Source organism: Lepidochelys kempii, chromosome 24 (assembly GCF_965140285.1).
Source record: "Lepidochelys kempii isolate rLepKem1 chromosome 24, rLepKem1.hap1, whole genome shotgun sequence".
Lineage (NCBI taxonomy): Eukaryota > Metazoa > Chordata > Testudines > Cheloniidae > Lepidochelys > Lepidochelys kempii.
In genome coordinates, this window is record NC_136403.1 from 14,053,928 (window position 1) to 14,066,684 (window position 12,757).

Below are 12,757 nucleotides of genomic sequence, written 5' to 3' on the forward strand. Positions count from 1 at the left end.
AGTCCCATTTTTAAAATTTCAACATGCTTATCCTACCTTTTTTGCACAGAGAGAGGTTTTCAATCCTCTCTGAAGACCAGATGCTCAGTCAGATTATCTTGAAATTTGACATGCTGGTTCAAAGGCCATGGCAAGGTTTGTGATGCAAATTCGGAGCCTGTTTTTTGATATACAGCCCTCCCAAAATGACAATTTTTTAAAAATAATCCGCTTTCTGGTCACACTTCTTTGCACAGAACTAGAGAAAAATCCATAGGCATGGTCCACTTCAGCCTTTTTGCACTGGAGAGCCCCTGTCAGGAGGTGGGTTTAGTGCAGAGAACCAGCACTCACGCCCAATACCTAACCAGCTCTCTGACGTTTTTTCTGCACAGATCCCAGACCCCTGAGTGCAAAACAGTTAGGCCCTCTCACAGAAAACCCTCTCTAGCTTTGGGGAAGACGCAGTAGGCTGGAAACCAGGAGAATTTCCAGTGACGAATGAGCGCCTCACAGCTCTTACTATTAACTACGGCTTGATATCCGTACCAGCGATTGTAACCCCACCCCCGCCCATCCCGTTCTCCATCCCAGGACAGGGTTGTTCAAGACAGGGTAAGTCTGCCTTGTGGTTTTTTATACACAACTTTGGGACACTGGGCATGAGGTCCCTCCATGGACTGGCTCAGTCCATCACGTACTGGTGTGTATCCACCTCAGCTCAGATCCATAGAAGGTGACTTTTAGTTTTCCCTGGGGTTACTCCAGCCCCTCTCTACGCGAGGCCCCGCCCCATTCCAAAGAACTGAGTCCCTTGTGGAGAATGAGACCAAACCTAAAAGCTTAGTGCTAAATGAAGGCAGGGCAGGCACCCAAATTTTGGAGCACAGATGCAGGCCCAGAGGTGCCAGGCCTGGGGATATGGTCAAACATCAGTGATGGACAGTGGGGTGAAAAGTTCTGAGGCTTCAGAGAATGGGTCTCGTGGCTCTTGGCTGGGCTACCAGCTCAGATGTCTCCAGCCCCAGAGCCCAACGGAGACCAAGCAAGCTGGAGGGAGGGTGGGCTTGGGGACTGGGGTTCTCTGGGAATCACCCTGCTGAGTTCTCTTGGGGGGAGGTCCCAGATCACTGAAGGGTGGGGGGATCTGGGAAGGGAGTGGGGAAGAATCACAGCAGATTAGAGCAGGGGGGCTGGGAGCCAGGACTCCTTGATTCTACCGTAAGCTCTGGGAGGGGAGTGGGGTCTAGTGCTCAGTGTGGGAAGCTAGGAGCCAGGACTCCTGGGTTCTATCCTAGCTCTGGGAGGGGAGGGGTGTCTGGTAGGTTAGAGCAGCAGGGGCTGGGAGCCAGAGTTCTATCCCAGCTATGGTAATTTCTCTCTCTTTCTGTTGCATGTCCTGTCTCTCTCCAACAACCCCCACAAAGCTGCTCTCACAGTCACTCCTGCCGTCCTCCCTGTCCCCACCTCCTCAGGCTCCAGGCACCTCATCCTGGGTCCCAGCACACACTGGCCCTGTTAGTGGGGGGTAGCAGGGACAGTCCAGATAAACCCCCCAACAACCTGGGGCTGGGGCTTAGGATCAGGGGATCCCACTGAACAGAGGAGCGAAATGAGGGCTGGATGATTAGAGACAAAGGTTTTATTGCAGGCAGCCTGGACATGTTATAGAGTGGTGGGACCTGGGGCTGAGATCCCATGCACAGGGGTAGGATGGAAAAGGCATTGAGACCGGCAGATCGATTGTGTGATGCTGTAGGGACATGTCTCTCTCCATGGTCAGTGTGATCAGTGCATGGGGGTCAGCAGGCTCAGTGTCGGGAGCGAGATGCTACGACCAGTTCCCACTCTGCTGCTTTGGTCTCCAGCAAGGCACAGGTGGGCACGGTATGTAGGGAGCTGGTGACCCAGGCAGTGGCTGCCCTAGTTAACAGCTCATGCGGTGGCGAGGCCCTTGTAAGGGGGAGGAGTGCAGGCAACAGCATCCGTGTGGGTGTTGGTGGCAGTAGTTGGGTCACCTGGAGGCACCATGTTCTGGTAAATGACCACAGACTGGAGGAAAAGGTAAGGACAACCTATCAGGACAGGACTCAAGCGCACCTCTCAGCCCAGCAACGCCCCAGTGATGTGCTCCCAGTATAGAACCCTGGAGTCCCAGCTCCCCCGCCCCCCCCACACACTTTAACCCACTAGACCCCCCTCCCCTCCACCGTCCCTGTCATTAATACAGGCCCCATGGTGACGCATCATTACCACTTGGCTGTAGCTGTCCCGGCAGACGGTTTTGCACCCAAAGGCCGCAGTGGAGATGGAGACGCAGAATTCCAGGAAGGTGAACAGGAACAGAACCATGATACAGGCCATGGTTACCTTCTGCCAACGGGAAACTGTTGAATTCCCTACAGGACAAAGGCCCCATGTCCCATTCCCTCAACCTTACCCCGCAAGCCAGCCAGTCCCCACCCTGGGCTGGATCAGAGCCAGCGCCCCTTGGAGGGGAAAGACCCCGTGCCCCATTCCCTGCCAGCTGGTTAAGGCAGTCCCTAGGGGTGGCCATGGGAGGCAGGTTGGTCCCCATGGGAGCAAGGGGATGGTTGCACTGACAGCCCTGCCCTCGTGCGGTGATACCAGGTACTCACATAAGGGAAGCAATTCTCTGGGTACCAGTCACACCTGGACTGATACCTGGATTCCATCAAACTGATCAGGTACAGGATCATGGCACATCCGGCCAGCACCGAGCTGATGATGTTCATTCCCAGGCTGCCTTTCACCTGGCCAGGAGATGGGGGTAGGGAGAGGAGTGCGCTGAGAGCCCAGCTGGACACACGCAGACAACATGGCATGAAGCCAAGCCCCTCTCGGGGAAGACCCCCCCAACAGCAGCGGGGAGAGCCCTCACTTTGACATCCCATTCTTGTGATCATAATGTTCACTCCCATTGCTGTAGCAGGAACATTTAGGGGCTAAATTGCGACGCTGGGTTGAGGTACGGTTCAAATCATTCCAACCGCTTTGGAAAGAATGAGTGATTGTGGGTATAAGAGATAGATAGATAGATAGATAGATAGATAGATAGATAGATAGATAGATAGATAGATAGATAGATAAGATGTGGGAGGCACCTCAAGAGGTCATCGAGTCCAGCTCTCTGCACTCAGGCAGGACCAAATAACCCTAGACCATCCCTGACAACAAATGCTTGTCCAACATGTTCTTGTACACCTCCAATGACGGGGATTCCACAACCTCCCTGAGAAGCCTGTTCCAGACCTGACCTCCCCTTGGCTGTTATCAGGCCCCTCCTCCAACTTCCTTTCACCACTATACATGCCCGCTTTTTTCACCTTTCCTCAGACGTCTGCTTTTCTAAACCTTTTGTCATTTTGTTGCTTTCCTCAGGCCTCTCTCCAATTTGTCCACATCTTTCCTAAAGTGTGGTGCCCAGAATTGGATAAAATATGCCAGCTGAAGCCTCCCCAGTGCCAAGGAGCTTGGACAGTTACCTCCCATCCCTTACATACAACAGTCCTGTTAATACCCCAGGATGATATTAGCCTTTTTCTCAGCTGCATCACAGCCTTGACGCATATTCAGTTTGTGATCCACTATAACAGCTTCTTTTCAGCAACCCCCTAGCCAGTTATTCCCCATTTTGTACCTGTGCATTTGATTTTTCCTTTCACTTTTTGAATTCAGACCAATTCTCCAATTTGTCAAGGCCTTTTTTAATTCTAATCCTGTCACCCCAAATGCTTGCAACCCCTCCCAGCTTGGTGTCATCTGCACATTTCATAAGTGTACTTTCCACTCCATCGTCCACGCCATTAAAGAACATATTGAATAGTACTGGCCCCAGGAAGAACTACTGCGGGATCCCACTTGATAAGCTCTCACAGCTTCCCAGCAAACCATTTGTAACTACTCTTTTGACCAGCTGTGCACCCACCTTATAGGAATTTCATCAAGACTTCATTTCCCTCATTTGCTCATGAGCTTGTCTTGAGGGACTGTGTCAAAAGCCTTAGATTCAGCTGGTTCCTTAAGTACTCTGGGTTGAATTTAATCAGGCTCTAATGACTTGAATACATCCAACTTATCTGAATATTTTTTTAACCTGTTCTTTCCCTATTTTGGCTTGTGTTCCTTCTCCCTGGTTGTCAATATTAATTGTGTTGAGCATCTGGTCACCATTAACCTTTTTTAGGGAAAATTGAAGAAAAGTAGATATTAAACTAGGAATGCCAATCGATTTACAAAAATAATCGCGAGATTAAAATAATAGTCGTGATTAATCGCAGTTTTAATTGCACTGTTAGACAATAACAGAATACCGATTTAAATTTATGATAAACATTTTGGGATTTTTTTCTACATCTTCAAATATATTGATTTCAATTACAACACAGAACACAAAGTGTACCGTGATCACCTTATATTCTTATTTTTGAGTACAGATATCGCACTGTAAAACAAAATAAACATGGCATTTTTCAATTCACCTCCTACAAGTACTGTAGTGCACTCCCTTTATCGGGAAAGTGCAATTTATAATTGTAGAATTTATTTTTTTCTTTTACATAACCGCACTCAGAACCAAAACAATGTAAAACTTTAGAGCCTAAAAGTCGACCCACGAAGGGGCATACGAATGTTTAGCCCATCTGGCACATAAATACCTTGCAACACTGCCTACAACAGTGCCATGCGAATGCCTGTTCTCACTTTCAGGTGACATTGTAAATAAGAAGCGGGCAGCATTATCTCCCGTAAATGTAAACAAACTTGTTTGTCTGAGCGATTGGCTGACAAGAAGAAGGACTGAGGGGATTTATAGGCTGTAAAGTTTTACACTGTTTTGTTCTGGAGTGCAGTTATGTAAAAAAAAAAATTCAACACTTGTAAGTTGCACTTTCAGGATAAAGAGATCGCAGTACAGTACTTGTAGGAAGTGAACTGAAAAATACTATTTCTTTTGTTTATCTTTTTTACAGTGCAATATCTGTAATCAAAAATAAGAATATAAGGTGAGCACTGCACACTTTGTATTCTGTGTTGTAACTGAAATCAGTATATTTGAAGATGTAGAAAAACATCCAAAAATATTTATAATAAATTTAAATTGATATTCTATTATTGTTTAACGGTGCTATTGAAACTGTAATTAATTGCAACTATTTTTTAATCATGTTTGTTTGTTTTGCGTTAATTGCATGCATTAACTGCAGTTGACAGCCCTATATTAAACACCTCAGCCTTCTTGATGTCATGAGTTATTAGCTCTCCTTCCCCACTAAGTAGTGGATCTACACTTGCTGCCATCTTTCTCTTGCTCTTAATGTATTTATAGAACCTCTTCTTGTTGCTTTTTATGTTCCTTGACAGGTGTAACTCATTTTGTTCCTTAATCTGTCTGATTTAGTCCCTTCAAGCTTCTGCTCTTGTAGATAGATAGTGTGACAGGGTCAAGCCAGATGGCTACAGGAGAGTGATAGAAGGTAGATGTATTAGCCCTGGATTAAGCAGATCCCTTTTTCCCTGAGTAAGATAATGGGCTGTTCCAGAACAATCAGGAAGTTGCTGGAACCAATTAAGGCAGCCAATTAAGAAGCTACCAGAATCAATTAGGATAGGCAGGCTAATCAGGACACCTGGTTTTTAAAAGGACCTCACTTCAGTTTGTGGCGTGTGTGCGAGGAGCTGGGAGCAAGAGGCGTGCAAAAAGGTGAGAGTGAGAAGGCATACTGCTGGAGGACTGAGGAGTACAAGCGTTATCAGACATCAGGAGGAAGATCCTGTGGTGAGGACAAAGAAGGTGTTGGGAGGAGGCCATGGGGAAGTAGCCCAGGGAGTTGTAGCTGTCACGCAGCTCTTACAGGAGACACTATAGATGCTGCAATCCACAGGGCCCTGGGCTGGAACCTGGAGTAGAGGGCAGGCCCAGGTTCCTCCTATCCCCCCAACTCCCTGTTTGATATAAGAGGTGTTGATCTGGACTGTGGGTCCCACCAGAGGGGAAGGTCTCTGGCCTGTCCCTCAACCCATTAGATGGGCCAGCAGAGACTGCGGGGACTGTTCTCCTCCTTTTCCCCATGCTGGCCAGTGATGGGGTTAGCTGAGCGAACAACAGGTTTGTGCCACTAACAAAAGGAGCCAAAGTGCGGACTGCTGTGAAGCTCTGAGGTGAGCAAACCTGCCAGAAAGAGCAGAACCCACCAACGCAAAGGAGGAACTTTCTCACGATAGATAGATAGATAGATAGATAGATAGGAAACTGAGGCATCAATTCGTACCAGTGGTATCTTGGGATTCTTTGCAGCCACCACTGAGATGGACCCCGAGATGATGTACTGTGTGGGGGAGAGAAAGGGTTAGAAGCAGTGCTGTGCCTGTGTCTAGGGTTAGCGGAGCACAGCAGGGGTGGATAGGTGCTGTGGATGCTGGGAAATACTAGACTAGGGTGTGCTTGGGAGAGGTAGTCCAGCAGGAGACAGGATGAAGACTGGTGGTCACATGGGAGCCAACGTCTGTGCTGATCCACCCACAGCCTGACCCTGAGCGTCTCTATATTTCTCTCCTGAGCCCTGGCGAGCTGCCTGGTGGGATTAGAGCCCCACGTATCCTATTGTAGGGTCTGCTGCTAGCGCCACCTAGAGGTAATGTTGCCCGACACATCCTTATCAGATCCTACTTTCAGGTGCTGATAACTTTGCCAAGCATTAACTATTAGGGCTGAAATTTCCCATTCACGGTCTGCTGCAGGCTTGATTTTGGGGATAAATTTCAGTCCAAATCATTCAGCCATTGCTGAGGATGAGGCTAGGGGAAAATACGTTGTTTTGACCCTGGTAAGAATAATTCTTACAACTGTTTCATTGAGAAGCTGTAGGGCCTGCATGCTTTGGAGCAGGGCCTGGAAATGTGGCGGGGGAGGAGGTCACCCTGGGGACAGGGATGTGCCTTTTGCTGTTCCATAAAAAGTCCACTCAAATTTGGCCAAATTATAAGCATCTGAAAAATTTCTGTTTGCACATGCTCCATAGAGATGTGTTAGAATTTGGCAGCTAGATTCTCCAAAGGATCTGTCTGCACTGAGTATGCTCCAATCCTTCCCTGCTCCTACATGTGACCCGATGGCAGAAGGCGGGGTGGGGTGGAGACTTACCAGCAACCCACTCCATAGCGGGACGTGCACAGTCAATGCTAATATCCACAAATAGGAGTTGACCATAGCCATCACCATCCCGACAGCAACCTGCACGGCTCCAACTAGGATCTGGGTGATCTACCAGGAAGTGAAGCCAAGAATTTCATCACTGCACTCCGAGCTCACTGGGGGTCGCTTTCCCCTTGGTGCTCCTAACAGGTCCCTCTGTCTTGGGTATTGATCTGGTGCCTATCATCCAGAGCCATCCCTTGGGTACGGCGAATCGGAGCCACTGCTCCGGCCCCCACACTTTGGGGGCCCCCGCGTGGGCGGAGAGGTGAGGCGGGGGTGGGCAGGTGAGCGAGTGGGGTGAGGAGGCAAATAGGGAGGTGAGCGGCAAGTGGGCGGGGGGGGTGAGGAGGACCCCCACCACCAGAACCTCTCCCTTCCCCTACCACCTCCTGCCCGCCAGTGGGCCCTGCCAGTCAGCACCTACTGCCTGCCATGGATCAGAAGTTTTTTGCAGCATCAGGAGGCGCTGGGAGGGAGGGGAGAGGAGCAAGGGCACAGCATGCTTGTGGGAGGGGGAAGAACTGGGCAGGGTAGGAGCAGAGGCGGGGTGGGGCCTTAGGGGAAGGGGTGGAGTGGGGGTGGGGCCTGGGCGGGGTCTGATAAGAAACTTGGCACGTATATCCTGGGCCCGCACCCCTCTAGGGACGGCCCTGCCATCACCATAGCCTCTGATAGTCTTAGTCTAATGCACTGATCCTCCCCACCCCCACACCCTGGGAGGCACAAATGTGGTGTTATCGCTATTGTAGAGGTAGAGAAACTGAGGCACAGAGGAAGATTAAGGGAGTTGCCCAAGGGGCACACTAGGAGTTTATGGTAGGGAAGGAGTAAGTAGGCCCATTGATCAGATCTGACATAGCAGGGAGAGTTGGGAAGGGTACTGGGCTGACTGGGGCCATGGGTCTGATCCAGGGTGGCAGGGAGGGGATGTGATACCAGGCTAGATGGGCTCGTGGGTCGGATCCAGGGTGGCAGGGAGGGGATGTGATACCAGGCCTAAGGACCCATGCGTCTGATCTGGGTCATCAGGGAGGGGACAGGTTTCCAGGCTAGATGGTCCCAAGGGTCTGATGCAGGCCATCAGGGAGACAAATCTAATGTTTCTATGGTTTATCACCACAAAAATTTGGTAATTATAATCCCAACAGAAGCCACAGTCCCTGTGAACCACCCCATGGCTCCCACCAGGGAAGTCAGCCATGCTGAAATACAGACAGGCTGGATGCAGGTTGGCCTGGGGGGTTCTGGGCTTGAAAAGCAACGGTCAGGGGGACACGCCAGCACTGCCTGCCGTACCAGCGCCCCATGGTCTGGCAGGTACAGGAGGAATAGGTGCCCACTGTCAGGGGATTATGCTGGCCCCAGCCGGCTGCATTCTCTGCAAGAACGATGCTGGTGTGTCTGGGGTAACCAGGCCAGGCTCCTCCCTGGCACGAGGCCCACGTTCAGGCAAACATGGGGGCAGCAAGAGGACGGGGCTGGGTCACGTAAACACCTACCCAGTTTATCCTAAGAGCTGGAGGGAGTCGTCTTCTGGAATTCCACCCCCTAGCATCCTTTGGCCAATGGGACACCACCTTCAAACCACGACATCATCAGAACAAGCTCTCATTAGCTGATTGTCCCAGGTGGGTGGGGAAGCCGCCCCAGTGCACAGGATACTCACCCCCAGGGCCAGTGGCTCCCCCTTGTAGAACTTCTCCAGGGGCTGCAGTTTGGCTGAGATGGCAGCACTGGCCGTGTGGGGTTGGGTGATGAAGCTGTTGATGATGGTGATGGGGCTGGCTGAGCTGGCTGTCATGGTGGTGGCCATAGCAGAACCCTGCTGAGATAAGAGCTGGGCTTTCTTTGTGCTGGCAGGACATTGGGGAGGTAAAAGACACCCCCCTCCCAGGATAACAAACAACCCCCGCACCCAGCTCATCTGGGTCACCCCTTGCCCTATCTGGGGGAGATACAGATCAGGGTTTTCCTTGTGGTGCCCAATCACCCCCATGTTAATATCACCCTCATTCACCCCTTTAATATTGCCATCAGTTTCACCCGCAGCAGGGGGCGCTACTGAACCAAACGTGGCTCCCACAGTCTGTGCCCCATGGAACGTGGCCCTTCCCACCATGTGGCAGTGGAGCAATGGGATAGTTGTTCCTTTGGCTGACACCGATATCCCATTTCTAAAACCAATTTCCCACCTCTCACCCAGTATCCCACTACTAACACCAAGATCCCACTGCTAACACCAGTTTCTCACCATTCATACCAGTATCCCACCACTGACACCAGTATTAACACCAGTATCCCACCTTTCACACAACTGACGCCAGTGTCCCACATGTCAGATCTGTTTCACAGCTCTCACCCCAGTATCCCACAGCTAACCCCAGTATCCCACGACTGACACCAATATCCCACAGCTAACCCCAGTATCCCACCTCTCACAGCAATATCTCACATCGAATACCAATATCCCACAGCTAACACCAATATCCCATGCCTGATGCCAGTTTCCCATCACTCACACCACTTTCCCACCTCTCACACCAATATCTCACCTTGATTACCAGTATCCCACCACTCACACCAGTTTCCCACCGCTCACACCAACATCACAGCAGAATTTCAGAGCTGTACAAACCAGCTTCTCAGTGAACGAGAATTCAGTGAGGCGCAGTCTGGGAAGAGTCTCAGTCTAATCAAAGTGTGGGAAAAATTCAAGGTCTTCTTTTTCTGCCAGGAGGGAATGGGGTGATGATCCATTCATAACACTCCACCTCCACCCAGGTCATGTTATCATCACCCTAGCTCTAGCCCTCCACATCGGCATCGCTTCAGTGAGCAGCAGGGGATGCTGTGAACTCCGGTGTGTCTCCCAACTTCCCCCATGGCCCAGGTTGGGTTCCACTGGAAACCTCCATGGTAGTGAAGAACCCGCCGGTTTGGGTACAGAGAGGGTGTGAGAGGCAGGGCTGAGGTTGGTTCTGGCTGAGCATGGAGTTTTGTGCCATTTTTCTTGCCTGGTAAAGAGCAGAGCCCCGGCTGAGGGATCCCATGAACTGAGCAGAAATGAGCTAAAACAGAGCAACCTGACTAGCAGCCCCACCTGGAGCTGGAGTGGGCAGGAGGTAGACCCCCCCAGTAGGCCATGCTGCAGGGGGCTCAGTAGGGGGCCCCAGCAGAGATGGCTATGACAGGAAGGGGAGGTGGTCTGGAAAGGGAAGAGGACCTGGGAGTCAGGAGAGATGCACAGGCCAGGGCTGATACAGGTTGGGGGGGAGGGTGTCCCCCAAAACACTGTGGTTATATCCAGAGCCCCAGCCCCAGTAAGGAGCCCAGATTCTGAGCCACTGAGTTTCCACAATGGACTAAGAGCGTGTGTGTGTGTGTGTGTGTGTGACTGTTTGTATGTGCATGTGACTCTCTATGTGTCTGACTGTCTGGTGGGACTGTCCTTGTGTGCATCAATTTATTTGAGCATAAGCTTTCATGAGCTACAGCTCACTTCATCGGATGCATAAAAGTGGAAAATGCAGTGAGGATGTTTTTATACAAATCATGAAAAAATGGGTGTTTATCACTTCAAAAGGTTTTCTCTCCCCCCACCCCACTCTCCTGCTGGTAATAGCTTATCTAAAGTGAGCACTCTCCTTACAATGTGTATGATAATCAAGGTGGGCCATTTCCAGCACAAATCCAGGTTTTCTCTCCCCCCACCCCACTCTCCTGCTGGTAATAGCTTATCCTTACATTGTAAGGAGAGTGATCACTTTAGATAAGCTATTACCAGCAGGAGAGTGGGGTGGGGGGAGAGAGAACCTTTTGAAGTGATAAACACCCATTTTTTCATGATCTGTGTGTATAAAAACATCCTCACTGCATTTTCCACTTTTATGCATCCGATTAAGTGAGCTGTAGCTCACGAAAGCTTATGCTCAAATAAATTGGTTAGTCTCTAAGATGCCACAAGTACTCCTTTTCTTTTTCCGAATACAGACTAACACGGCTGCTACTCTGAAACTTGTGTGCATGTGACTCTGTGAGGGGGACGACTGTCTGTGTGTGCATGTGACTCTGTGTGTCTGACTGTCTGTGTGGAGGGGACTGTCCGTGTGTGCATGGGACTCTGTGTGTCTGACTGTCTGTGTGGGGGGGACTGTCCGTGTGTGCATGGGACTCTCTGTGTGTCTGACTGTCTGTGGGTGGGGGGACTGTCCGTGTTTCTGTGTGTGCATGTGCTCTCTGTGTGTCTGATTGTCTGTGCATGGGACTGTCAGTTTGTCTGTGTGTGCATGTGACCCTCTGTGTGTCTTACTGTGTGGGACTGTCCATGTGTCCCTGTTGCATCTCTATGGTTGCCAGCTTGATGTGTCTGTAAGCGTGCTTCAGTGGGTGGGTGTGAGAGAGATTGTGTGTGAATGTTTCTCTTGTGTGTGTCTGTCTCTGAGTGTGTGTGTGAACATGTGTGTATATGTGAGTGTGGCAGGAGTGTGACTGTGTGTTTGTGTCCATTGTTGTTGTGAGTCTCTTGAGTGTGTGTGTGTGTGTGTGTGTGTGTGTGTTATGAGCTGGGTGAAACCTCTCTATAATTTGGGTTAAAACCCTAGTCAGGTTGACAGGTGTGAACTCACCCTCCCATTATCATAGCTGTAAACATAATCCCCAGTAAAGACAAAAGGTGCGTGTGACACACACACACACACGCAGACAGACAGAGTTTTGGGGCTGGGTATTGTTTTGGGCAGGGCTGTGTGTGAGAACACCCAGACACTGAGCTCATACACAAGCAGTGTGTCTACACTACAGCCGCATGGCTACAGCTCTCTCGTGCAGACCCTTGTCGGTGGTGGGGTTTCCAGCGCTGTACTGAATCCATCCCTATGAGATGTGGTAGCTAGGTCGACAGGAGAATCCTAACGTGTCCACACCAGGGTGATTTGGGTGCAGAGACATGGGGCTTTGTACTCTGCTTGCTAATAAACAAAACTGTGTCAAAGCCGATCCCTGGCTAGCCTCGATTTCTGCCTCCAGCTGGGACATCCCCCGAACCCCCTACTTTGACTAGCTTCTGAGGTCAGAAGGGGCCACGTGTGTGTCTGTTTATGGGGTATTTGAGTGTGTGTGTGTATCAGAGTGTGTGCTGTACGCAAGTCCCTCCTGCCCCTGAACTCCCAGCTCCATCTGACCCTGCCACTAACTGACAGCCCCCATCCCAGCAACCCGCCACGCTCCCCAGAGAGACCCAGCCATGGCAAATCCCCTTCCCCAATCCTATCCTGCCTCCGGCTTACCCTCCATCCGGCTCTGCAGCTGGCTCTCACTCTGGCAGGAAAGAGCTGAGCTTAGACCCCATGCCGTAAACAAGGGGCCCTTTTTGGGAAGCTCCAGAACCGATCGCCACCCTGATTGGTGCCAAAGTACGCGTAAGGCAGGCCAGGGGCTGGACAGTGTCCCAGTTCCCCTGCACCCCTTTGCCTGGTGCACAAATGGCTCCTGTCAGCAGGCTGCAGGCAATACGCTGCTCAGCAGCAGGACCTCTGGAGACTAACCATTTCCTCCCCCTGC

The 12,757-nt window shown here is 50.7% G+C and overlaps 1 protein-coding gene across 8 annotated transcripts; it reads right to left on the reverse strand.

Moving 5' to 3' along the window:
* Positions 1-1,606: 1,606 nt before the first annotated feature.
* On the reverse strand, positions 1,607-12,703 carry LOC140902582 (membrane-spanning 4-domains subfamily A member 4D). Of its 8 annotated transcripts, none has more exons than XM_073322814.2 (9): positions 12,484-12,703; positions 9,834-9,925; positions 8,865-9,020; positions 8,698-8,775; positions 7,145-7,264; positions 6,273-6,329; positions 2,619-2,753; positions 2,233-2,352; positions 1,607-2,031 (listed from the first exon to the last, which is right to left on the reverse strand). In XM_073322814.2, exons 3-9 carry the CDS (start codon positions 9,009-9,011, stop codon positions 1,915-1,917), a joined length of 774 nt encoding a protein of 257 aa, XP_073178915.1. In that variant the 5' UTR covers positions 9,012-9,020; positions 9,834-9,925; positions 12,484-12,703; the 3' UTR covers positions 1,607-1,914. The 8 variants fall into 8 exon arrangements, with proteins under 8 accessions (XP_073178915.1, XP_073178914.1, XP_073178912.1 ...); XM_073322813.2 differs by having other exon boundaries at positions 8,865-9,023; XM_073322811.2 differs by having other exon boundaries at positions 8,865-9,023; positions 9,751-9,925.
* Positions 12,704-12,757: the final 54 nt, after the last annotated feature.

Excerpts from the sequence above, each read along its gene's own strand:
- LOC140902582 (XM_073322815.2), bottom strand. The coding sequence starts at position 9,011 with ATGGCCACCACCATGACAGCCAGCTCAGCCAGCCCCATCACCATCATC. Across the intron at positions 8,776-8,864 it reads GGGAGCCACTGGCCCTGGGG|GTGGTGTCCCATTGGCCAAA; the intron begins GTGAGTATCCTG and ends CGTGGTTTGAAG. Across the intron at positions 2,754-6,272 it reads AGAATCCCAAGATACCACTG|GTGAAAGGCAGCCTGGGAAT; the intron begins GTACGAATTGAT and ends TCTCCTGGCCAG.